Raw genomic sequence first — 26,152 nt, 5'->3', positions numbered from 1 at the left:
TTTTTTATAATTATAATAATTTAAAGGAATTTATTTGAAAAAAGAATTATTAATTTTGAATTTTAAGTAATTTATGATTTTATGTGGGTAGTTGTAGACTATGACATTTCATGTGCAAAACAATCATGGTTTTCGGTTTTATTTTTTTAATCATAGTCATATTGGATATTATTTAGCTACGGATAATTTTTAAGTGTATTTTTGAGATTCGGATAACAAGATATTGATAAAACAGGACTGTATGCATGTTTTTACTGATTCATGATTACAATTCATGTTTTGTAAATATTTATTGTATTTGACATGTTTGCTTTTATTATTTCTTGTTGTGATTGAGAATACTAGTAGTTCATGACTTAGTGGCCTCGTGCGTCATGAACAAACCTAGTGACATGTGTGGATGTGTTGACTGAGTTTAGGTGGTGAACCAGAGATATTGTGGATTTTGATTGTTGACTTTGAAAGAATGAGAAGAGTTGGGGTTGGAAAGTTTTGGTTCGCATGATCGAATGTGATTGTTGACTTATTTTCCAAAATCGCACTAGAGACTTGTTTCGTCCTGGGGTTGGTTTGTTGGACCAAGTGACCTATTTCGCCGCTTGGATTCGTGACCTCTTTCGTCACCTGAGCTTTGCCTGAGTTCGGACCAGGCCGAGTTCAGATTGCATGTAGTCCTCTAGCTGCCTGTTTCGCGGGATTGGATGTGCGTAGGGGATGGTGAACAGTCAGTCTTCCGGTAATGTGAACTTGGACCTATTTGAGAGGTGGACCAGCGAGTTTTAGGATGGTTAGTATTCGACCCGATTATTGTATGCAGTTAGCCTTATGATTATCATGTTTTAGTAGTGTTTCCGCATGTTGATTTTGTTAGATTTCCAGTTGCACGTTCTTTTGTCATTTCTATTATCGTATCGTTTTCTGGTTGGGTTTTCGTTCGCTCTATTTGTTATGTTGGATCTTACCGTGTGCCATGCACATTGATGTACATCTGTTTTCTCTGGTGTACATTAGACTTAGAGGAAGAACAGGTCCAGCTTGGAGACAAGCCAGAGCTAGATTATTCTCAGCAAGAGTGCCTAGAGGATGGAGCAGAAGAAGAAACTAGTGTTGACCAAAAACACTTAACATGGTGTTTTGAAAATATTTTAAGGGAGAAACACAACACTATGATGTTGTTTTACAAAAACACAACAAGAAAAACACTATGGTATCCAAACGAAGCCTTAGTTATTCTTTCAGTTTATTTTTGTAGCACTTTCATTTCCTTTTGATCAGTGTATTTTCATATTTATTCAGTATTCATTTGTTCAGATATGTATAAGAGCATGTTGACCCGAATATTATATCTTTGATGATATTCATTTTGTGATATGTATTATTTTATTCCGTGTTGTTCATTATATTCTTACTAACTGTGATCGGGGACCTGTGACTTTGCATTGCATTTATATCTTGACGCTTAGCGTATTAGGTTGAGGAGAAATGTTTATTTTTATTTATTCTCCTTAATCTAATACGTACGTCGCGGACTTGTTCACGTTCTGATTCCTGGGTATTTTAGGAAGTGGGGCGTGACAGATTTTTTAGTTGTGGCCCATACAAGTCACGGTCCCGAGTTCCTACCAGTGAGAATATAATGGACAATTTAGAAGCATAGCATGATTTCATCTGTGAGACTATTCTTGAGCCCTTATCATATTTTCTTGATAGAATACGTTTTATCCCTATCTTATCACTCTTTAACTATGGGACTTCCCACTGTTCTTGTTTCGTCGCTTCACGACTACACGCTCTCTTCCTATAACTCCTCTATCCTCGTACCGGTCGTTATTATATGTGTTATTATTTTTACACTATTTTTCTTTGATTTGACTTATATATTGTTTGATTGTATTGATTTCTTCATTATTTATTATAATATTGTATGTATCACACATAGTATTATATTTTCATAAAAAATATATCATTACTTATATATTTTCAATTGTTCAATCATATCATTAAGTGTTTTGCATTGCGCTAGATTCCACATATACATTACATAGCATATCTGATATTCAGATTATTTTCTTATATTTAAAATATAATTTTGCATATCTATATTGTGTATGTGTGCGTTTTTTGTTATACCATCTATCTTTCACTTATACTCTAAATTATTGTATAGTGTTCGTGTTTCGTGATATACTTTAATAAGTTTATGATTTTAATATTCTACATATACATTATAATTTTATTCTTTAATTATTCAACTCATAACATTTTTAGTACATAGTTTTCTTATCCGTCGGTTTTATCTTGTTTAGGTTATTTTAGTATGTTCGCATTGTTTTTGTTATTTCTAAGAGCAATGTATTTCTATATTATATTCAAGCATATACTTTTTGTTGCTATAATGTGTTCTTTATATTACTATTTTTCTATTAATTATACTATTGTTTGCATTTTATTTTTCTCTTACTCTTACCCTTGGGGTGTATATCTGTTTGTGTGTGGATTCTATTGTGATTGTATTTTTAATATAATTTTATTGATTGTGTGTTTTGTGTGTATTACTATACTTATTTGATCATTTTGAAAACAAATGCTTTGATTTTACAAACATTATTAACTGTTAGTAAATTAATTTTGATTTATTCATTTCTTTCATTCTAACTGGCTTATGTGACTCTGTTTGCTATGTTATTATTTTGAATTTATATACTTGATTTATTTTATGCATATATAGGATTTACGTAAATACTTGTTATTATTGATTATGTAAATCTTAATTTGTTTGATTATATGAGCTTCCTTGTTAATTTTACAAATAATGTTCATGATTTCAACTGACATGATTATTGATTTCATAAATATTTACATGTTTATGTTTGTGTGATGATGATTGTGTTTTGTAACTCAGTATGAATTTTATATGCTTAACCATAAGTTGTATTGATTTATTTGATTTGATTTCGAGCATATGTATATTTTTATTGATTTTGCTTTAGCTACAAAACTTTTTGTTTTTGTTAGAATATTAATACTATTTCATTTGATGCATTTATAAGTACTATACACATTTTTACATATTTCTCTTCGTCATTGGTACTTGTTATATGTTGACTTAGTGATTTTGAATGTTGTCAGTAGCTGTGTTATTATTATATTCTATGAATTATCTATTTTGTGGTGTGATTATGTTGATTATATGATAAATATCTTTTGTTCCATGATAATGTGTACTGTGTACTTCTTACCCTTATATAAATTAACTATTATCATGTTTTATATTTATATACTGACATTTTTCTTTTTTGTCCTTCTGTTCAATGTTATAAATATATAGCTACATGATTTTTGTACTGTAATGTATTATATATATATAATATATATATATATATATTATATAGTATATATATAGGGGGTATATATATATAATATATATATATATATTATAATATATATATATCATATATATATATTATATATAGAGAGAGAGAGAGGAGAGAGAGAGAGAATATGGGTAATGCTTGGTAGCCAAGCACAAATTTTTGTGCTTGGTAGTGATGTGTGCACATCTCGCATCCACTCAATCGCACCCAGTGAATGTTGTCCCAGCATTTTGAATGAGTGGGGGAGATGTGACACCTCACTAGCCAAGCAAACTTTTTCTTATACTTAGTACCAAGCCATACACGATATTTCCTCATATATGATAATATATATATATATATATATTAATATATATATATATATATATTATATATATATATATATATATAATAATAGTATAGTATATATATATTATTTGATTTTTTTCATGTCTCTACTATTGCTGTATTATGTTGTATAAACTATATGTAAATTTGATTTTTTGCTATTTTGTTTTGCTTACATATTCATCAAATATTTCTTTTGCTTTTGCTTTTATATGATTCATCTGTTATTCGTATTATGTTTTTATGTTTTGTGTTTTATCATGTTTATCAATTGGTTACGTATGAGCGCTTTATATATATTTTAGATCCTTTTTGTTTTTTATCTTTTTTATGCTCTTCTTTTAATTATTTATATTGTTGAGTTGATATACTTTATCATATATTTTAGTGATTGAAAATTGTTTGAATTATGTATTTATATTTCATATAATATTTTTTTGTATGCTATATATTCGTTATATTTTACCAATTCTGTGTTATTGATTATATTTTAACACCTTGATGTGTTGTCTTATGATAGTATATCAATAATATTATGTTGATATATGTTCCGTACTTTTTGAATGATTTGTGTATTACGCATATGTATTCATATTATTATGATACATATATTTATATTTTCTATGTATTTCTTTTAAGATAATTGTCACCTTTTGTGTCTCGTGTGTATTGAATACTAGCATATTTTATGATTGTGATACAGCTGCATATATTATGATATAAATTTTTTATATATACTAAGTGTTCTTTTATGTATTAATCTTGAATTGCTTAATATCACCTTATACTAGCATACGAATAATTTTCTTTTTCATCCATATGAATGTTGAATCTCAGCTATCGCTCTTATATCTTATCTTACGTCGTTATTATTTTAGATTCACCTCTGCATATGGATATAGTTCCATATATCTATCCTTGGGTTTTTGTATATTACTTTTATTTTAATTCCGAGGATGGAATTTATTTTAAGAGGGGTAGAATGTAATGACCGTAAATTTTGATACTAGTTAAAATAAATTTCTGGTGTTTTAAAATATTTAGTTATTATATTTAATAGAGTATTTATATTTTTCTCTATTTTCTATAATTTTCTACAATTTAAAAGTCAAATGTTATATTTATTTAAATGATTTTTTATTTATAAATTTATTTAGTACAGTAAAAATTTTTGGAATTAATCTGTTGTGTTATCGATACTATTACGTATTATTTTGAAGAATACGTCATAATATTATTACTATTACGTATTGTTTCGTGGATTATGTTATATTATTAATTACATATTATTTGTGTAATTTGTTATATTATTTCTACTATTACGTATCAACTGTTGTATTAGTACAACTGGTATGTTTTATCATGTAGAAAATTATCCTATAATTATTTGATTTTAAATATAAGTAATTATATTTTTATTAATTATTCTTGTTTAATTGTATAATTTCTTGTATTATTTCTACTGTTGCGTATTATCGGTTGGAATACTATAATTGGTACGTTTTGATGTGTAGATAATTTTCTTATAATTATTTAATTTATTTCATAATTATTATTACTTTTAATTATTTTTAAAAACCCTAATTCTCTCTCTCTCTCTCTCTAAGTGCAATAAATAGGGGCAACAAACAACCAATGAATCCAGATTCACTGGATTGAATCCAGATTCAATTCAGCGAATCCAGTTTCACCTCACATAACTAAATCTGGATTCACTGCAGTGAATCTCAATTCACTCCAGTGAATCTGGATTCACTATAGTGAATCTGGATTCACTATAGTGAATCTAGATTCACTCATATATAGGATGAGGATTTCCAGTTGAAAAAACAAAGACACGTATGAGTGAATCTTGATTCACTGTAGTGAATCCAAATTCAGTTATGTGAGGTGTTTGTTTTTTAAAGAATAATAAAATTTATTGCAGTGAATCTAGATTCAGTTATGTGAGGTGTTTGTTTTTTGAAGAATAATGGCATTTATTACACTATTTAATAGCAGACAAATTTATTGCACTCTTTAATAATGGTATTTATTACCATCACTAAATCTGGATTCACTGCAGCATAAGCTCTAATCTTAACCATTGGATGAGATAGATCCAATGACCCACAATGGTTTTTAGTTTTTAGGCTAAGGAGGTTTTTATTAGAACCTCATATATATATATATATATATATATATATTATATATATATATATATATATATATATATATTATATATATATATATATATAATATATATATATATATATATATATATATATATATATTAATTGCTATCATCTCCTTTTTCTTCTTCCTTAAAAAGCAAACACCGCCGCGCCACCCTGCTCGTACCCGAACCATCACCGTCAGCTGCCCTCCTCCAACCCGACAGCTGAGCCTTACTGCACCCGCTCTCCCACACATGCCCCCATCTCACCGCTCCGCCTCCGACGAACGCCAACCCCACTGCCCCTCGCGAAGATCCGCCTACAGCCCTTCGAGCCGCAAGCATCCCTTGTCACCGACACAGCTCGACCCATCCCTCTCTGCCATGTTCAAACCACCTCCCCGTAGACACAGCAGCTCCTCGACAACCACCGCCTCGCCATCCTTCACCCCCACCGCTGGCCTCCCTCTCTCCCCACTCGCCCATAACCTCGTCGAGCGCCCCACCTCCATCCATCTCCTCAGACCTGACCTCTTTTTCTCTCTATCCCCTCTCTCCTCTCTCCTCAAAGCCGAGCTCTTCCTCCTCTGAAACTCTCCAACCAGCCTCTCCCACCCCGCTGTCCGACGCCGAGCTCTTCCTATGACCCCTGTAGTCACCATCAGCCACCTCCCCCTTCGCCGGCCGCTCGTTCACGGCAGCGACGCCACCAATCCGACCTCAACCACTCAGCCGCTAGCCTTCAGCCGCCCTTCGACATCAACCTCCTCCTTCGCGTCACTGCCATCGCCCTCAACCCTTGCTCAGCCACCGCTGCCCAGATCCGTCACCCTTCAGTGCCAACGCGCCGCACCGACAGCGTTGATTCGTTCGACGAACCTCGAGGCAAGATCCCTTTCTCAATGACTCGTCTTTACAATTTTTAGATTCGTTGTGAATTAATTAATTGCATATATTAGCTTGTGATTTATTATTACATGTAAGGAATTGTTTGATGAATAATATTAGATAAATCATAATAATATGATAATTACCATTTTCAGAATAATTATGATAAATTAAAAGAATTTATTTCGGCAACGGAATCTTTTAGAAAAATTATAATAATTATTTTGGAAACAGAATCATTTTTGATAATTATGTTGATTTAAATGAATTTATTTGTAAAAAGAATTATTTATTTTGCATTTTAAGTAATTTGTGATTTTGTGTGGGTAGTTGTAGACTATGACATTTCATGTGCAAAACAATCACGGTTTTCGATTTTATTTTCTTAATCGTAGTCATATTGGATATTATTTAGCTACAGATAGTTTTTATGAGTAGTTTTGGAATTCGGATAACAAGATATTGATAAAACTGGACTATATGCATGTTTTTACTGATTCAAGATTACATTTCATGTTTTGTGAATATTTAATGTATTTGACATGTCTGCTTTTATTATTTCTTGTTGTGATTGAGAACGCTAGTAGTTCATGGATTAGTGTCCTTGTGCGTCATAAATAGACCTAGCGACATGTGTGGGGTGTGTTGATTGGGTTTAGGTGGTGAACCAGAGATATTGTGGATTTTGATTATTGACTTAGAAAGAATGAGAAGAGTTGGGGTGGGAAAGTTTTGGTTCGCATGATTGAATGTGATTGTTGACTTATCTTTCAGACTCGCACCAGAGACCAGTTTCGTCCTGGGGTTGGTTTGTTGGACCAAGTGACCTGTTTCGCCACTTGGATCCATGACTTTTTTCGTCACATGATATTTTTCTGAGTTCGTACCAGGCCGAGATCGAATTACGTGTAGTCCTCTAGCCACCTGTTTCGCGGGATTGGATGGACGTAGGGGATGGTGAATAGTCAGCCTTCCGGTAATACGAACTTGGACCTATTTGAGAGGTGGACCAGTGAGTTTTAGGATGGTTAGTATTCGACCCAGCTACCGTATGCAGTTAGCCTTATGATTATCATGTTTTAGTAGTGCCTTCGCATGTTGATTTTGTTAGATTTCTAGTTGCACGTCCTTTTATCATTTCTGTTAGCGTATCATTTTCTACTTGGGTTTTCGTTCACTTTATTTGTTATGTGGGATCTTACCGTGTGCCATACATGCTGACATACACCTGTTTTCTCTAGTGTATGTTAGACTTAGAGGAAGAACAAGTCCAGCTTGGAGACAAGCCAGAGCTAGAGTATTCTCAGCAGAAGTGCCTAGAGGACGGAGCAGAAGAAGAAACCGAAGCTTATTTATTCTTTCAGTTTATTTTTGTAGCACTTTCATTTCCTTTTGATCAGCGTATTTTCTTATTTCTTCAGTATTCATTTATTTAGATGTATAAGGGCATGTTGACCCGAATATTATGTCTTGGATGATATTCATTTGTAATATATATTATTTTATTCTGTGTTGTTCATTATATTCTTGCTAACTGTGATCGGGGACCTGTGACTTCGTATTGCATTTATATCTTGATGCTTAGCGTATTAAGTTAAGGAGGAATATTTATTTTTATTTATTCTCCTTAATCTAATATGCCACAGGCTTGTTCACGTTTCATTTCCCGGGTATTTTAGGAAGCAGGGCATGACATACCTCCTTCTCCCGAGGATCTATCCACCTTTAATATCCACCACAAGGAGAACCCAAGCATATTATATTTGGGGGTGCCGTACTTTTGAGAGTGAGGTCCCTTGGTCGTCTTGGGCGTCAAAGACTTAGGTAGTGGGACCACTATGAGCGAAGTTGGTTCGTCATCCCCTGTGGTTGACTCTATCAAAAATTTGGCTAAGGCTAAGACTTTGGCCTTTATGGTTAATCTAGGCTCAAATTGTTCATCATCTTCACTGATTTTAACTAACTAATTGATCATTCTCTTTGAGGTGGTAGGACTACCATGTGCTTTCTTTATGGGAAAATTCATCCGTACCAGTATGGTATGTGCTTGAAAGTAGAGGTGGAGCCTCATGGCTATAATTATAAAAGTGAAGGAGGCCTTCTCGATGAGAATATAGTTGAGTTCAGCCACTTTCAGGATTTGACTAACATAGTATATCGACCTCTAGGCATTGTTTTCTTTTTGGATTAGGATAGAGCTTACTACTTCTTAGGAGATGACCAAGTTGAGATACAAGGTCTCTCCTTCTCTAGGTTGGCTTAGCAGTAGCTTAATGCTCAAGTATCTTTTGAGGTTATTAAAGGCCTTACTGCACATAGCTATGTAGCCAGTGCCTTCCTTCAGCTCCTTGCTTTCTCTTAAAGTTTTGAAGAATAAGGGACTTTTCTCAGAAGATTTTGGAAGGAAGCGACCCAACGCTGCTATCTCGCTGTTTAGCTTCTAAACGTCCTTTAAGTTGTGAGGCTCGAACATCTTCTCTATGGTAATTATCTTTTTTAGGGTTGATTTTAATGCTCCCTGGGTAATCATGAACCCCAGGAATTTGCCTGATTACACGCTGAAAGCATATTTGGCTGGGTTGAGCTTCATGTGGTAGTGTCAGAGGACTAAGAAGGTTTCTTCAAGATCTGACATGTAGGATGATGCCTGCTTTGACTTCATAAAGATGTCGTCCACATACGCCTCCACATTGTGGCTGATCTAGTGCTTGAATATATTGTTGACCAACCTCTGATAGGTGGTCACTGTATTCTTCAGACCAAAGGGCATCACCTTGTAACATTAGGTTCCTTGGTCTATAATGAATGAGGTTTTCTCCTAATCATGCTCTACTATTATGATATGATTGTATCCAATAAAGACATCCATAAAACTGAGCAGTTTATAGCTCAAGATCTCGTCTACCAGTTGTTGATCCTTAGAAGGGGGTAGCAGTCCTTTGGGCAAGCCTTGTTCAAGTCAGTAAAGCTCATACACATCCTCCACTTGCTAAGGGACTTCTTGATTAGCACTACATTCGATAGCCATTTTAGCTATTGCACTTCCCTGATGAAGCTAGCTTTGAGTAGTCAGTCGACTTCATCCACGGCCACCTTCTACTTCTCGGGGCGGAGGTGTCTCTTTTTTTATTAAACGGGCTTGTTATGTTGATGGACCGATAGCTCATGACTCGCTACTTCGAGGGGAATTCCCAACATGCCTTCGGGTCCCTATGCAAACACATCTATATTCTCATGCAAGAATGCAATCACAGCTCCTTATGGAGGCTCAACGAGGCCTCAACCTGATCTTGACCTTCCCTGATCCATCAACCTGTTGATTAACACTTCTTGTAGTTCTTCCACAGGAGTCGTCCGCTCCCGTTCTAGCACTTTCTCCATCTGAAGACGTGTCTTCTCAATTGACAGGGTCTCCGATACTCGTTTCCCTTTCATTACTCCTAATGTATCTAGTGGTAAGTGGACTGGACTGCCTACAGGCTATTCAGGGAAGTTATTCCAAGAATAATGTTATAGGTGAACTTGAAGTTCATATAGGGGATGTAAAAGTCGGGTATCGATGCGAGATTTGTATTGATAAAAAAGGCTTATTACAAATCAATAAAATCTAAGTTTTACAATAGAACAGAAGCAGAGAGAAGGCTCTCCTTGTTTAACGTGGGTTCTTCGGTAGTGATAGGATGCCTCCCTCGCTGCTCGCATCGAGTTTGCTTCCCTTGGATGATCCGATCAAAGTTGCGGTGGAGCTTCAGTATGTAGTAGAAGCTCTGGGTGATTGAGTTCGATAAATACCTGAGCTTGATGAATATCATGGCCAAATGCTTGGATAAGGCTAATATGCAAGAGTTTGTAAAGAATCGAGAGTCTCAAATCTGAGAGTTCGGATTGAGTCTACTTTAACAATCCAAGCAAAGAGCTAAGAGAGTTTTACCAAGCAAGCTAATAAAAGAGCCACTCCTTGAAGAGCCTTAAACTTCCTCCAGGACTTTCTCTTCTGAGCTCTTGAACCTTTCCAGTCCTTTTCCAGAACCTTTCCAGAATCTCCTCCTATGTTTGCAAAGAGGTCATATAAATAGGTAAGGGATGACATGGATCATCCCTTAATTTATGGCATGTGACCACTAATAGGAGTAAGGAGTAGCATACTCCTCCTATAGCTATGGGATATGATCACTATAGGGGTGATGGGAGCCATACCTCATTACCCAGGACGTGGGAAGTAGGAAGGTCTCCTCCCATAAGCAAGCAGCCACTTGCACTGTTCAGGCAAGATTGACATGCTTGTAAGTGAGCTTGAGAGCTGCTTGAACATTCAAGAAAGCTTACAGGCGAGCTTCGCGAACAAGCGGGGTCGGCTGGCATGCCCCTTGAGCATGTGAGCAGACGTTCGTTGGCAAGCTGGGTTCGTGCGGGTGAACTTACTATAGGCAAGCTTGACTCGTGCGGGCGAGCAAGCTATTCAAGTGAGGTCGAGCTCGTGTTGGAGAGCTCGATAATCAGGCGAGCTTGACTCGTGCTGGCGAGCTTGACTCGTGCTGGCGAGTCAAGCAAACAGGCAAGATTGGCGAGGTTTGGCATGCGCAGGCGAGCCAAACAAACATGCGAGCTCTGCCTGTTAGTGAGTTTTGGCTTGCAGGCGAGATCTGCTTGGCCTCTTAAATGTAGGCGAGCTTTACTTAGCCTCTTGCATGCAGGCGAGCTTGACTTGTGCTTGTAAGTCAAGCAAACAAGCAGGCTCTGCTTGCTTTGAGCCTGCAAGCAAACTCAAACAGGCGTGCTTTGAGCTCTCTTATGTTAAAGACAATTTTTAATGCCTACAGTTCATTACTGTTCGCGGGGAAAACTGTTGTCTTTTTCATTGAAATAATTGTCATCTTGGATTACAAAGATCCGGTCTTTTATAGATCCGGTTACAACTAAATCAAAGAAAATAAAGAAAAATTACAACTTTCCTTCTGTGAACAAATCACGAGCTCCTGTTTTGCGGTCGCTCGCTTTGGTGGGTTCTTTGCCAACGCCGGGGTTAATCCGTGGACCACCGCGCGATCTAGATCCGGTCGGATCTACACGAGTATGCGGGTATTATTCCACGAAGGGAATAATAGCCGGGAGGGATTAATCCACCAAGGGAATAATCGCTCGGATCTCGAGATCTAAGACCAAGCTTAGATCTGGAGTGTAGCCTCGTGTAGATCTCAGATCTGTTCTTTCTTCCTCTCGAGATCCTGCCTTTTCTGACGTGGATGGTCGCCGAGGATCAGATCTGAATGGTGCAAGTCTTCTGGTCTTCAAGCTCCGAGTTCACTCTTCAATCCGGCAGAGTTTCGGCTCTTGAAAGTTCGACCTCTGAAAATGAACATCTCTAGGCCTATTTATAGGCTCTCAGGACAGTGGCTGCAAAAAGGGAATTGTCGGCCCCCTCTGGCCACTGTCGGCCACCTCGGGCCACTGTCGGCCACCTCGGGGTGGCCGACACTGTGCCTAGCCACCTTGGGGTGGCTCGGCTCATGGCCGAGCCTCTGATTGGTTGATCTGATTTGGCAGTAAGTCGGATTCCTGATTTGGCAGTAAATCCGCTTCTGAGTTCGAGTCCGAAACTGATCTTGATTCGATCGTGATTCGTCCGAGTCTGTTCTCGGTTGGATGACTCGTTGATTCCTTAACTCGTTAGCTTGATTCTGCACGCGGGTGGATTCATTCCGTTGTTCGCGTGCGATTTGTCGATCTCGTCGCCTCGTTGGTTCGTCGGTTTGTGCCGAGCTATGCTAGGGGACCTATAAGCAATTTTATATGCCTACAGATACCCCCTCCAAAGTATTTCAGTCTCGTTCTTTTATAGAAGAGTCTGGAATACTTTGGATATGATTGTCCCAACCTTCAGTCGGTGTAACGGGACTTTGGAATGGCTTCTGTTCTTGATTCCTTCAATCTTCCAGGCTATTCGGTGCTTTGTCGAATGTCTGTAAGAGTTCCGGTGCTGCATTTATTGTCTGACCGTTTGTCGGAATTTTGAACTTTGAAGTTGATTCCTGATTTTTGACCTTTAGCTCACCATCGGTTGTTGGCGTCGAGTCTTTATTCGCAACGCGTTGTCCGGCGTAGTGTTGTTGAGTTATCCTTAAGAATGAAAATATTCTCCAGGAACTTCTCAACCACCTTAAGAATATTTATAAACAATATTCTCCAGGAACTTCTCAAACCAAAAATAGGGAATAGTTTATACTCATATACCTTATTGGAGTATTAAGAAGCAGTTTATACTCGTATACTTTTCGGAGTGTTCTTTAGGTTCGAATAATCTGAACCGGCCCAAAAAATGTGCCAAAAAAGGCAGTATTTGGGTTCAAAATCTCTCCGACCCTTCCAAATATATGGTAGAGGGGTTAAATAGGTGAAGGAATGAACCGTAGGTTGATCAAAAGTCGTTCCAATGTTTAATTCAGCTCCAATTTGAATTCTGGTTCAAATTTGGTTCAAACTGGTTCAATTTGGCTCAAACTGGCTCATTCTGGTTCAATCTGGCTCAATTTGGCTCATTCTGATCTGGTCTGGTCCAGCCAGGCTCAATCTGACTCAATTTGGCTCATTCTGGCTCATTCTGGCTCATTGTGGCTCATTCTGGCTCAATCTGGCTTGGTCTGGTTCAACCATGGTCTGGTCTGATTCAGCCAGATCTGGTTCAAGGCTATAAAAGAGGGTTTTTTCTTCATTTTTTTTTTCTTCTTCTCTTTCTTTCTAGGGCCGGCCCCCCCTTTGTCCTATTTTCTTGATTTCTCTTCCCTCGAGCGTCCGATCTCCTTAAAAACTTGATATTCGTCTTAGATCTAGTACTCCTTTTGATCCTTGACTGAAAAATCCTTCGAAACTTCCATTTTTGGAATTTCTCTCAGGCCCCTCGAGCGTGTGGTTCGAGCACTTTCAAGATCTAATTTTTGTCGGATCCTCGAGCTTCCCCTCAGGTATATCTCCATAATCTTGATCTATTTCATGTTTGATCTAGTGTATGGAATCGCGGGATCGCATATAAGGGTTGAGGGAGTGATTTGATGCCTCAAGCTCGCCTTTTTAGGGGATAAAAAAGTGATTTTTATTTCTAGATCTGACCTCTTGAATTCTTTTTGTAGGCCATTATGTCGCGAGTATCGAGAGGTCGTTTTCCTGCTGCATCGGCTGATGGCGCGCTTCCCTCATATGCTGGTGAGCAATTTTTTTGACCTTTTCGAAAATTTACAAATTAGTCCTCTTTTTTCTGGATATTTGCAAATTGGTCCATTTTACCCCCCGTTGTTCTCCTTGGTGAGGCAACCGGGAAAGGCCTTGGTTCTCCTTGGTGAGGATCGACGCTTTATGGAAATTTTGCAAATTAACCCTCTTCTTCTGAGAATTTGCAAATTAGTCCTTTTACCCCATTTTGCTCTCCTTGGTGAGGCGATCGGGAAAAGCCTTGATTCTCCTTGGTGAGGATCGACGCTTTAAAGATGGGTTTTGCTTGGTCAAAACCACATCTCATAATAAAGGGGGCGTTTTGACGCTGCATTGTGCTTTATAAGGCAGGGATATATTGTCGATATACCCTATCTTATAAATGCGCAATGTGGCCAAATCGTCTCGCCCTTTATAAGGCAATGACTCTATCTTACCAATTTGTAAGATGAATTCAATTTCCTTTTATATCTGAAATTAACAAACACTTAACTGCTTGTTTTCAGTGGAATATCCTTCCGGAGCTTTTTCATCGCATGCGGTGAATGGACGTCGTGATGAGTATTATTCAACATCTGATGACTTTTCGCCCATTCCGCTCACCTCCCAGTTTGCTCCGGGCACATCGCTGGAAGTTGTCCAAGTGGTGAAGGAAGGTGGACATCAAGCCCTTCGCCAGCTGATCACAGATGCGCCTCTCGTGCAGGATGCCAGTTCCGTTCAGTCTCTTAGGAAGACTGACTTCTTGTTTGGAGACTCTACCAGGGATCCCGATGCAGTATTTATTGAGGCTGAGCAGTGGCTTTACCAGACTGGCAGTCGTTATATGTATTTGCCGAAGATTCCTCGACACCGTTCTTTGACTGAGCTCAGGCGCCAAGCTGTGAAGCGGGAGATGTCGTGGAGTTTGACAAAGGAACATGAGAGCGTTCACTGCGGCTATATTACTCATCAGGCAGTTCCTATATATATAGGGTGATGTTCTAATAAAAACCTCCTTAGTCTAAAAACTAAAAACCTATTTATTACACTAATACCATTAAAGAGTGCAATAAATATCATTATTATACTGAGTGCAATAAATAGGGGCAACAAACAACTAATGAATTCAGATTCACTGGATTGAATCTAGATTCAATCCAGCGAATCCAGTTTCACCTCACATAACTGAATCTGTGAATCGAGATTCACTACAGTGAATCTCGATTCACTCCAGTGAATCTGGATTCACTATAGTGAATCTGGATTCACTATAGTGAATCTAGATTCACTCATATATAGGGTGAGGATTTCCAGTTGAAAAAACGAAGACACGTATGAGTGAATCCCGATTCACTACAGTGAATTCAGATTCAGTTATGTGAGGTGTTTGTTTTTTGAAGAATAATAACATTTATTACAGTGAATCCAGATTCACAGATTCAGTTATGTGAGGTGTTTGTTTTTTGAAGAATAATAACATTTATTACAGTGAATCCAGATTCAGTTATGTGAGGTGTTTGTTTTTTGAAGAATAATGGTATTTATCGCACTCTTTAATGGCAGACAAATTTATTACACTCTTTAATAATGGCATTTATTGTCATCACTGAATCTGGATTCACTACAATATAAGCTCTAATCTCAACCATTGGATGAGATAGATCCAATGACCCATAATGGTTTTTAGTTTTAGGCTAAGGAGGTTTTTATTAGAACCTCACCCTATATATATATATATTATATATATATATATCATATATATTATATTATATTATTATATATTATTTATTATATATATATATTATAATATATATATTTAATACATTTATAATTAATATATATTTATATTTATATGTGTGCTGTGATATATAACTTGTGTAACTAATGGATTATTGGGCGAATAGTGGTAATTCACCATAAGTTTTTAACCAGCTCATATTGTATGGGAACCTTTGTATTATATAAGAGGCGTTTTTTTTTTTTTTATTAATAAAGTGTGGTAGGAACTTGGTGTGACATAACTTAAGTTGATAGGAGTCATTGCTCTCTCTTGCTCCTTCCTCTCTCTTCTCTCTCTCTCTTTCTCTCTCTTTCTCTATATATTAGTTTTTAATTATATATATATATATTATATATATATATATATATATATATATATTATAGTATTTATTATATATATATATATTATACTATATATTATATATTATATATTTAATATATATTATGAAATATAGGTATGCCTTGGAGTAGGCAAGTACAAATTTTTGTGCTTGGTAGTGAGGCCTGACACAATCCTTCCACTCATTTCAAATGGGGACCATTTTTCATATGTGAGGATGTGATTAGGATATGCAATCATTGTTAGATGAGTGGAGGGGATTATGCCCACCTCACTACAAGCACAACTTTTTGTGCTTTGGGTTTCCGATGCATACCCATTTCTCTCTCCTCTCTCTCTCTCTCCCCTTCTCTCTTCTCTCTATAATATTATTATATATATATTATATTATTATATATATATATTAAAATATATTTATTATATATATTATTTTTATTTATATTATATTATGATAATAATGTATAATAGTATATATTATATGATGAGAGAGAGAGAGAGAGAGAGGATGAGAGGAGAGACAATCGAGTTAGCTATGATAGTGAGGTGATCATATCATTCCTGTCAGTCATTCAAATGGTGCATATCCCATGACTCCTCACCCATGATATATGTTGGCTCTCCTCATTTGAATGACTGAAGGATTGTACCGCCTCACTACCAAACATCAAAATTTATGTTTGGCTACCAACTCCTATTATATATATACTATATTATTATAATAATATATATTATATATAATATATAATATTATATATTATATATATATATTATATTATATTAGTTATTCTTATATTTTATATTATATATTTATTATATATTATTTTAATATATATATTTATATGGTAAATATGTGGTATGCTTGCGTACAACACAAAAAGTTGTGTCACCTTATATTAGTGAGGTATTTATAATTCCCCTCCACTCTATTCAATGTGTGTGAATTCTAATTTCACATGGGGTTAGTGAGTGGTATAGGTTATATTGGATCACTATCTACTTACCAAGCACAAATATTTGTGTTTTGGTATCCCAGATACCCAATTTTGCTTCTCTTTCTCGCATTCTTCTCTCTCTCTATTATTTATAATTATATATATTTTTATATTTATTATATTATATTATTATATATATTATATATATATTATGACACACACATGTATACAAGTACTTATATGAGAAGTATTAGCTTAGACTGATCTTCTATGGGCCCGATGATAGATATAGGAATCACACATGGCATAATATGCACTGCACCCATCAAAGTCTTTAATGCATCATCATTTGCGCTAGGGGCCCATTCATGACCTCAAAATTCTAACAACGAACCAGATGACGCCCCAATTCTTTCACGTCTCTAATAGAAGCACAGCCCCTGGCCCAACACTATGCCGTGACGAAAGGTTCTAACATGATTCGCAGAAAATCACAAGTTATTCATCAAGGTTTGCATCCATATCGTATGCAATCGTTGTCAAAAGTCTTTTTCACTACACTCAAACACAACACAGAAGTTACGGTCGGAATTTAGGGTTATAATCTTCTTTTTAAACGCACCTCGCAGGATGTCGTGGCCGAAACCTTAACCTACTTAGCGACGTGAAATTGAACATGGATTGTTCTAATACCATATAAATGTTCCTCTAGTTGTACCAAAACTCTAACGTTCATGATGATAGAGGAGGGTTATAATTGTATATATTTTAATCATCATCAATTGTTGTGGGGCTCCCTTTTTAATTAGCCAAACTCAACATTTTGATTTTAGGCTTTTTTGTGCTAAAATTTGTGGCGACCATCTAATATTTGAGACTAATTATCGGAGAATTTTTTGTGTGGTTAATTTATCTGACCCACACGGGTAGGCAGCTCCTAAATGTTAGGAGAAATTCTAGGTGGTAATGTGGTACGTAACGGTTTACATTACATTGATCATAATTTATGCACATGAGAAGTTTTTTTTTTTGAGAAAAAGGATGGATTACCAACATAGTAATCCAGCTAGCTAAATTAAACAAAATTGGTTGTTACAAAAAAAGTATTCATCCCCAACCAAGAATGAATACCCTGGATTATCATAGTTTTACAGTCAGCTTCACCTAAACTCTTCACCCCCTAGCAATTGATAACAAAATATCAAAAACTGTATCAAAAGATCAACACATATACATTTTTTCATATTTAGACCACAAAAGCAGACTTCTTTCTTGAGCTTAGTCTTCATTCCAGCAGATCAATCACCCCCCAGCTGTGGAAACTGAAATTCCAGCAACAGAAGCAGCATGCACATGAGAAGTTGACCTTACTTCTAATGAAACTTGGTCCCTAAATGTTAATGGGAGAGTAAGGATCTTAATTACTCACATTATTGTTTCAAAATAGTTAATATTCTACCGTTAACGTTAGTGCCAAGGGAAGGATAACATGGCTAAAAAAGTTTATCCTAAACAAACATGCATGGGTGAGGAAACTTCCAGCAGGGTAAAAGGTAAAATTTATAAACCACTAACAAATTGGTTAAACGAAATAATGGAACAAACAATTGAGGCATCACAGTAATAGGGTACATCCTATGATGCTAATTATGATACAAATTATCACTAGTACTGTACAACTCCAGTACGAATATTTTTCTTAAAAGAAACAAAAAACAAAAAGAATAATTTTGGTAGGTGAAGACATATGTCCGCTCCTTATCTGCTTCACCCTCAGTGGATCTTCACCTAGTTGTGATGTTTATCTGTCATGTTTTGGTTATTAATAATATCTTCAAATGAGCAGGGCTTCCAACCCTGCTTTTTCAGTTCAAAAAAGAATAATTTTTCAAAACAACCCCATTTTATTTTTTTTATTTTTAAAAGCGACCGATTTTTTTATACCAAAACCGATCCGATTTTTGCTACGTCAGTCTAATCACTGTTCTAAATAGTCGGGGTTGCCAACCCCTACTATTTAGGACATAAAATTTTAAGGTTTTAGATTTCTAATTGGGGTTTAACGCACTCCTAAATAGTCGGGGTTAGCAACCCCGACTATTTAGGAGGGTGATTAGCCTGACGTGGCAAAAAACGAATCGATTTTGGTAAATAAAAAAAAATCGGTCGATTTTAAAAATAAAAATAAAATGAGGCTGTTTTGAAAAATTGTTCGAAACAAAAACTCCAGCACTAATGTCTAGGTCAAGGAGGTTAGGCTCTCGTGTCAATCTCTTCTAATACTAAAATAATACAGCATTTTTGTAATATAAAAAGCAATTCTCGTATTTTATTTACACACCATAAGCATGTTACTTCTTCGATAAATCATTCCCCTTCTAATTTTATATAAGAAAACCGTGTTTTCCATATTTGGATTATCCCCAAGATAAGTCTCTTTCTTGTTTGTATAACATCTAAAGATGTTGTCTTACCCAAAAAAATAAAAATTAAAAAGAATAATTAAAGATGTCGCACTAGCAGGAATTTGAGGTGACGACAGTCAATAATGGAACTCCAAAAGGTGCTCTTAACTATAACAATGGAACCGAAGTTAGAGACGAACTCATTTGTCCTCTTCTTTAATAAACAATCGACAAATCAAACAATATGAAAGTTGTGGAAAAGTTAGGTAGCTAAATTCTGATTAATTTTCATGCTATATATTTCTCCAAGAATCCTCGTACAAGTTTGATTATATATCTTTGAAGGGAAAATTCAATCCAGTCATCATCTGAACCCTGTTTTATTGTTAATCTAAATTGACAACGAATACGATTGATATCATACCAGTTTAAATGATACATGTTTAATAACGATCTCTACGTACGGTATACAAAGAAATGAGAGAGAGAGAGAGAGAGAGAGAGAGAGAGAGATGCTTAAGTTTTTGTTTGTTTCTGACTGATTGACGCAAATAACTCACCTCATTGACATGAGAGGGCTTTTGCTTGGATCCATCGCAATGAGATTTATTAAAAGTAACTAAAAGCTTAAGAGTTTGAAAAGCTGAAATCATTAGCACATAGCTTTAGGAGAGAGCAACGAGGAAAATCAAAGAAAAAAAGAAATACTATTGGCCCTACCATGGAATTTTGCAAAGTGCATAAATGTTTCTCTTGAAGCAATGGTTGGTTATAAGTAACTTGGTCTCTAGATGGAACGTCTCTATTCTAATTACCCTTTCTTTAAATGCACCCCCAGATACTTCTTTAGCCTTCAACTTCTTTTGTTGGCAAGGTGAGCTTTTTGATCCTAGTGTTTTCAACCCATTAAATCCACATGAGGAATTCTTCACATGAGGCATTCTTTGCTTTCCCCTTATAGAATGATCACTCCTTATCTCTAAGGATTCATGAGGAGTGCATTCCTCATTTTGAATGATCACCTTTCCATAAAATAATTGCACGCTACGACATTCATAGGATTAGTAGAAGACGTTGATGATTAGTTCTTGAATAATTATGACATTGTTGTTAAGAATGGGAAGTTTCACTTTGTCACTCATCTTGTCATAAGTTGTGCTCACTTATAGAGGGTGTGACTCATGCAATAATATGTGACTCGGGTTATTCTTTAGCATGGATATTTGTCATGGAGAGAGTGGGGATGAAGAAATTTTATGGATATTTGTCATGGAGAGAGTGGGGATGAAGAAATTTTATGAAGAAATTTTATAGATTTGTGCCCTACTTCTCTGTTAAGATTTAACGGTAATACCGTTTATGTACGTATTTTGAGATAAATGACTAGTGTTTGTTTGGTGAAACAAAGGAACGGAGCTCATCTCGGCATATATGTTCCTTTCCATCATTATTTCTATTTTCTATTGTGTAATCCCTTTTTGTTTTTTTTTTTTTTTGTTTTGAGTTGCTATTTCTAATTTGTAATATTGGTATTTTGGTTCTTCTATGTTGCGTGGTGTATACTGCTATTTTTAACTGATTCTATATTTTCAGTTGTTTCTTTAAATTCTTGCAGGTGAAAAAACAGGAAGTCATTGTTCCACCAAAAAAGAAAAAGGGTGAGATTATTGCGTGTAGAACAGAGACATGTTGTTAAACTTGAACCATGAAGGAAAACAATAGGAAGAGAGGCATTTGAAAGGGTGTAGGCCTCCATAATCAGATGTAACCAGATAATTGAACAACTTTGAAAAAAGTTTGATCGTTATAAATCTGATCATAGGACCTAACACATCAATATTAGCTAAGGAAGCAATTTCAGAATTGCCGTCACAAAATTCATGCGTCATAAAGTACATGCGTCTCCAAAGGAAAATGCTCTATGTTATAGATTCATCTTTAAATCAAGACGTAAAGTACATGCGTCTCCAAAGGAAAATGCTCTATGTTATAGATTCATCTTTAAATCAAGACGCACCGAGAACGAAGCTCAAAGTTTATACAGTACTGATAGTATCTCACACAACTGAGAGCTCATTTAAAGGCGCAGTAAACCCCCAAATTTCCTGGAGAACAGGGCACTGTTTCTTAAAAATTAACATAAAAAAGTTATATACTTCTTATTTTTCTTATGAGTTCTCATACATTTGGTATGTAGAAGAGTTCCAAAATACAAATGACAATGTATGTATTCAATGTCAACAAATACAACATGAAACATTCCCACTGCCCTAAAGGAAGAACCCTTTATTTTCTCATAAGAAGAACCACAGTGTGACATGCAATGCTCCGATTTTCACCGAGACTGTCAACCTTCTCATGGGTTTTTGCTTTCAGGTTAACGACAGCTGGGTCTGCACCCAGAAGCTCACATAAATTTGCCCTGATTTCTTCTTTATGAGGGCTCAGCTTCGGCCTCTGTAGTATCAGAGTGGCATCTAAGTTTCCAAGCTCGTAACCCGCCTCATGCATGAGTTTCACCTGGAATAAAAATTATACTTAAATGTCATATTTACTGCAAAATACTTAATAATTTAAAAGAAAATTTTTCCCATGACTCCAGCTTACACTTTGGAATAAGTGGACTGACTAGTATGGAGACAAAGATGTCTAGACGAATCACAAGTAAAAGTCTTTAAGTGCGTAATCAGGTTATGGATTAATTATGTACACTTCTGCAGTAACTACTTTTAGTTGGATATAAATACAATGTAGATTAATCAAGTTCGAAACAATTCAATGCACCCTTTATTTACTCACAGCAAAACCGCCATGAATTAGAACTTCATGCAAGATAATTTTTTGCAAGAAAAGAGGTAGAACATTAGATACCTATTTTTAAACAATCAGAAGAGGTATTTTCTAATCAACAATCTGAAATGACATGCCAATCCTCAAACCATTGTGCTATCAATTTTTCAGTTATGGTGAAATATTAGCCGATCCTGCATCCTGATTCCCGAGCAGTGCGAGGATTCTGAGAAATCATCCCGGTTTAACTAGATATTACACAGCCACTTGCTCCTATTCCCTTATGTTTCTCTCCTCAAGAAAGCTTTATTCCTATTTTTAATTCAATACCTTCACTGCGTGTCGAAGTTCATGGGTTTAATAATTACTAGAGTATCACCACAGGTGAATTTATCAAAAACATTCTGTATGGCTGGAATAATATACCATTTCATGCCTATACTAGATAGAAGATAAGAATTTGTCATAATACATAGACAAGGATGGAACAGAGGAGAACGAAAAGAAAGACTTTGAAATCACAGCTAGCACCAAAAATGCTTGAACAACATTTTAAAAATTTGCATGCTTTCAACTTAAGATATTTCCATTCGTTCAGGATGCTGGGCTACTCTTATTCTCTTTACTTACATAAAACACTCTGTGTCTTTTTATTTTTTGTATTTTTATTTATTTATTTATTTATTAGAAAAGATGGTGCGTATCTCTTTGTATTTTCACCGGCAACTGATAAGTTGACAGCCTACAGACCACAGCGTAGGCCAAACAAGCATTGATACACCTTTATATTCAATCATCCTATTGAAACCCTACATCCAAACTTATTATACCAGATAATAGAGTGAAAGTCAAGAATGTAAAGTCGGAAGTACAAACAAGATCATTGTTCTTGGTAAAAAGAAAAACATGCACGAAGCAGCCACATGGTTTCTGAAAACCAACTGGTGACCCTATAACAGTATTATTGTGTAAAAAAACAAAATAAATAAAAAATAAAGAACTCTACCATTTTCTTACAAACCAGCTTACCACACATTATTCACAACAGGGGTATAATATTAGTCCATCAAGAATGCGACTAAATTTAAAAGGGAATACTAGATAGAACTGTCACCACATTTAGCAAAACAAACTACGACGGAATAGGAGTGGTGCAGTCCACCTACTCCAATGTGACTGGTGGGATGAGCCTCACTACTAGTCTATCTCTTGTAGCTCATTCAACAAAAGTTGTCACCACATATCCATTGTTTCTAATCTAAAAACTCAAATAGATGAATAGAAATGAATTTTTAGAACATCCTAAACCAAAAGAACAGTACAATCCTACAGCTAACTGTAGTCTTCTATTCTTCTTTATTATTTTCTAATGTCAAGTTAATGCAAACAGTGATGTTTAGTAGCTACAACTTTGTTAACCTAACAGGTTATGTAAATAACAATAGTAGATAAAATCCCTTCACTTCAGGAAAATGCATGTTTGAGACTCTGATTATAGTCCATAAATCCCAGCCTTTCCTTTTCTAACTGGTGTATTCACAAGAGCTACAGAAACAATGACTTCTCAAACCGCTAAATGGTCAAATGACTCAAATTTTGGAATTAGGAATATAGTTTCATCGTATGCAAATTTGGTCGTTCACAGGACAAAAGCAATTTTCTTTTCCCCTACTCCTACTCCAGAATAACCACTTAAATAGTTAAAAGATGTAAATTACTATCCCGAGTTTTAGCTGTGAGCTCATCTTATCATTTTCCTGAACAAATACTTAATAAGTGTATACATGTTTTATTTGACCTACATAAACCTTGAACATAAAACTTCAGATTTACATGTTGAATCCCTAACAAGTAACACCTATAACTTTCTAAATGCAAACAAGCCGTCGAATGGTGCTTAAATTACACTACGAATTGGAATATAACACAATTTTATACCAAAAAATCATCATCTTCAACTCTTTCTCTAGGCTCTTAGTTTACGCTAGACTCTTAGTTTAGGAGAATTTGGGTGTCAATGAGCTTCTATGCCATCTGCAACAAGATAAATTTTGCTATCCACCTGTTCACTTGTATCATTTTCCTGAACGAATACTTAATAAGTGTATACATGTTCTATTATGACCCTATATTAATATAAACCTCGAAAAGAAAAGTTTGGATTTACACGTTGAATCTCTAACAAGTAACACATATAACTTTCTAAATGCAAGCAAGCCCTCGAATGGTGCTTAAATTACACAATTTTACACCAAAAAATCATCATCTTCAACTCTTTCTCTAGGATCTTAGTTTACACTAGACTCTTAGTCTAGGAGAATTTGGGGGTCAATGAGCTTCTATGCCATCTGGACAAGATAAATTTTGCTATCCACCTATTCACTTGTATCATGTTAAATCCCTCTCCTATCCATAGTTTCCTCTGACACGAACTTGACATCAATATAAATTGCTCACGTCGATCACCAAGCAGCTAGCATTTTCTGAGCTTTCTCAAACTAGAGTTGTGCTCCATAGTTAACCAATATTACATAATAAAATACTTAAAAATGATTAGATATTGTTTCCGATTTACAAGCTCTGGTTTAATTTGAACTTTGAAGAGCGCATCCTCCATGGATAGTACATGATTAAAAATTTCATATAAAGAAAAACTAAGCATGAATGAACACTAACAAAAATAAAGCTAACAACAATAAAAACACATAAAAAAACAAATTTTCCCTAAAATAAAAAGAACTCACAGCTTCTCTCATGAAAACAGAAGAAGCAGCGCCCTTCCACTTCGGATCCGAATCCGGAAAAATCTGGCCGATATCAGGGAGCCCTAGCGCCCCCAATATCGCATCCACCACACAATGAAGCAAAACATCACCTACAAAATAAATAAATAAGTAAACAAACAAGATGGGATTTTTACCCGAACTCTCCCTCAAAATAAAACCCTAATTCTCAAGATGAGATTTTTACCGTCAGAGTGGGCATCGCAGCCGCGATCATGGGGGATGTCGATACCACCAATAATGAGAGGGCGGTCGGGCTCGAGGCGGTGGAGATCAAAGCCATGGCCAACCCTAAAGGGAAGTAAAGGAGCGGGCTTTGAGGGGTTTTTCGTAATTTGGGCCTCCAATTGGACGGCTGAGATCGGAGAGACTGGGCGAAGAGTGGAGACTGGGCGAAGAGTGGAGACTGAGCGGCGAGATTGAGGGATTGAAGAGAGAGGAGAGAGAAATTGAGATGAAGGAAGAATTAGGGTTTTGGTTTTTGCTGAGAAGCAGGGGAGAGAGAGGGAGGAGAGAGATGAAGAAGCCATGGCCACCCGAAAAAACGAGAACGAGAGGGAGAGGGTGAGAAAAATAAATTTATAAGTAGAATCACGAAAACCGCATAGATACAGTATAAACTTTATTTTATACCACTGTCCGTATATTGAGGTTTCTGCGACCTCAAAATATAAGCCTACAATCCCAACTCACGGTTTTCGCATGGACTTTATATGCCGGAACGTAATGAAGATTCCATGAATTATAGGAAATATTCTATTTTTGAATTTTGGCGGCTAGCAATGTTTTAGGTACCAAACGAATACACAAATGATTTTGTAAATCTGTTCAATACTCTGGACTGAGAAAAATCCCACGAGGCCCACGACGCCTGCGAGAAGATGAACATATCCAATGTGATACTAGTCTATAACACATGGTACACGGTTGTACTGTAGACTAATTTTTTATAGCACATGATGCCCACTTTATTGAGAAATGAAATCAAATTAGGAAAACAGCTAATTTCAACGTGCTTCACACTTTTAGGTCAGAAGCTGTAAAGAAACTCATAATTGCGTAAATGCACAAGTAAAATAAAAAAATGTAAGAAGAAACTCATTATAAAAATTACAAGAATTATAACAAAACATAGAGAAACAAATGCGTAGAGTAACGGACGAATACATTTTTGACACAACTACAAAATCTATA

At 35.9% G+C, this 26,152-nt stretch overlaps 1 protein-coding gene across 1 annotated transcript; it reads right to left on the bottom strand.

Moving 5' to 3' along the window:
- Window positions 1-21,508: 21,508 nt before the first annotated feature.
- Window positions 21,509-25,529, bottom strand: LOC109827065 (2-C-methyl-D-erythritol 2,4-cyclodiphosphate synthase, chloroplastic). Its single transcript, XM_020394029.1, has 3 exons — window positions 25,146-25,529; window positions 24,920-25,050; window positions 21,509-21,905 (listed from the first exon to the last, which is right to left on the bottom strand). The coding sequence occupies exons 1-3, from the start codon at window positions 25,486-25,488 to the stop codon at window positions 21,672-21,674; spliced, it is 708 nt and encodes a 235-aa protein (XP_020249618.1). The 5' UTR covers window positions 25,489-25,529; the 3' UTR covers window positions 21,509-21,671.
- Between the last annotated feature and the right edge of the window lie 623 nt (window positions 25,530-26,152).

Source organism: Asparagus officinalis, unplaced genomic scaffold, assembly GCF_001876935.1.
Source record: "Asparagus officinalis unplaced genomic scaffold, Aspof.V1 AsparagusV1_Un13, whole genome shotgun sequence".
Lineage (NCBI taxonomy): Eukaryota > Viridiplantae > Streptophyta > Magnoliopsida > Asparagales > Asparagaceae > Asparagus > Asparagus officinalis.
The sequence above is the reverse complement of the archived record's forward strand: the minus strand, read 5'-3'. Positions and strand labels throughout refer to the sequence as shown.

Excerpts from the sequence above, each read along its gene's own strand:
- LOC109827065 (XM_020394029.1), bottom strand. The coding sequence starts at position 25,488 with ATGGCTTCTTCATCTCTCTCCTCCCTCTCTCTCCCCTGCTTCTCAGCA. Across the intron at positions 25,051-25,145 it reads CTGCGATGCCCACTCTGACG|GTGATGTTTTGCTTCATTGT; the intron begins GTAAAAATCTCA and ends TTTATTTTGTAG. Across the intron at positions 21,906-24,919 it reads CTGTTTTCATGAGAGAAGCT|GTGAAACTCATGCATGAGGC; the intron begins GTGAGTTCTTTT and ends TTTTTATTCCAG.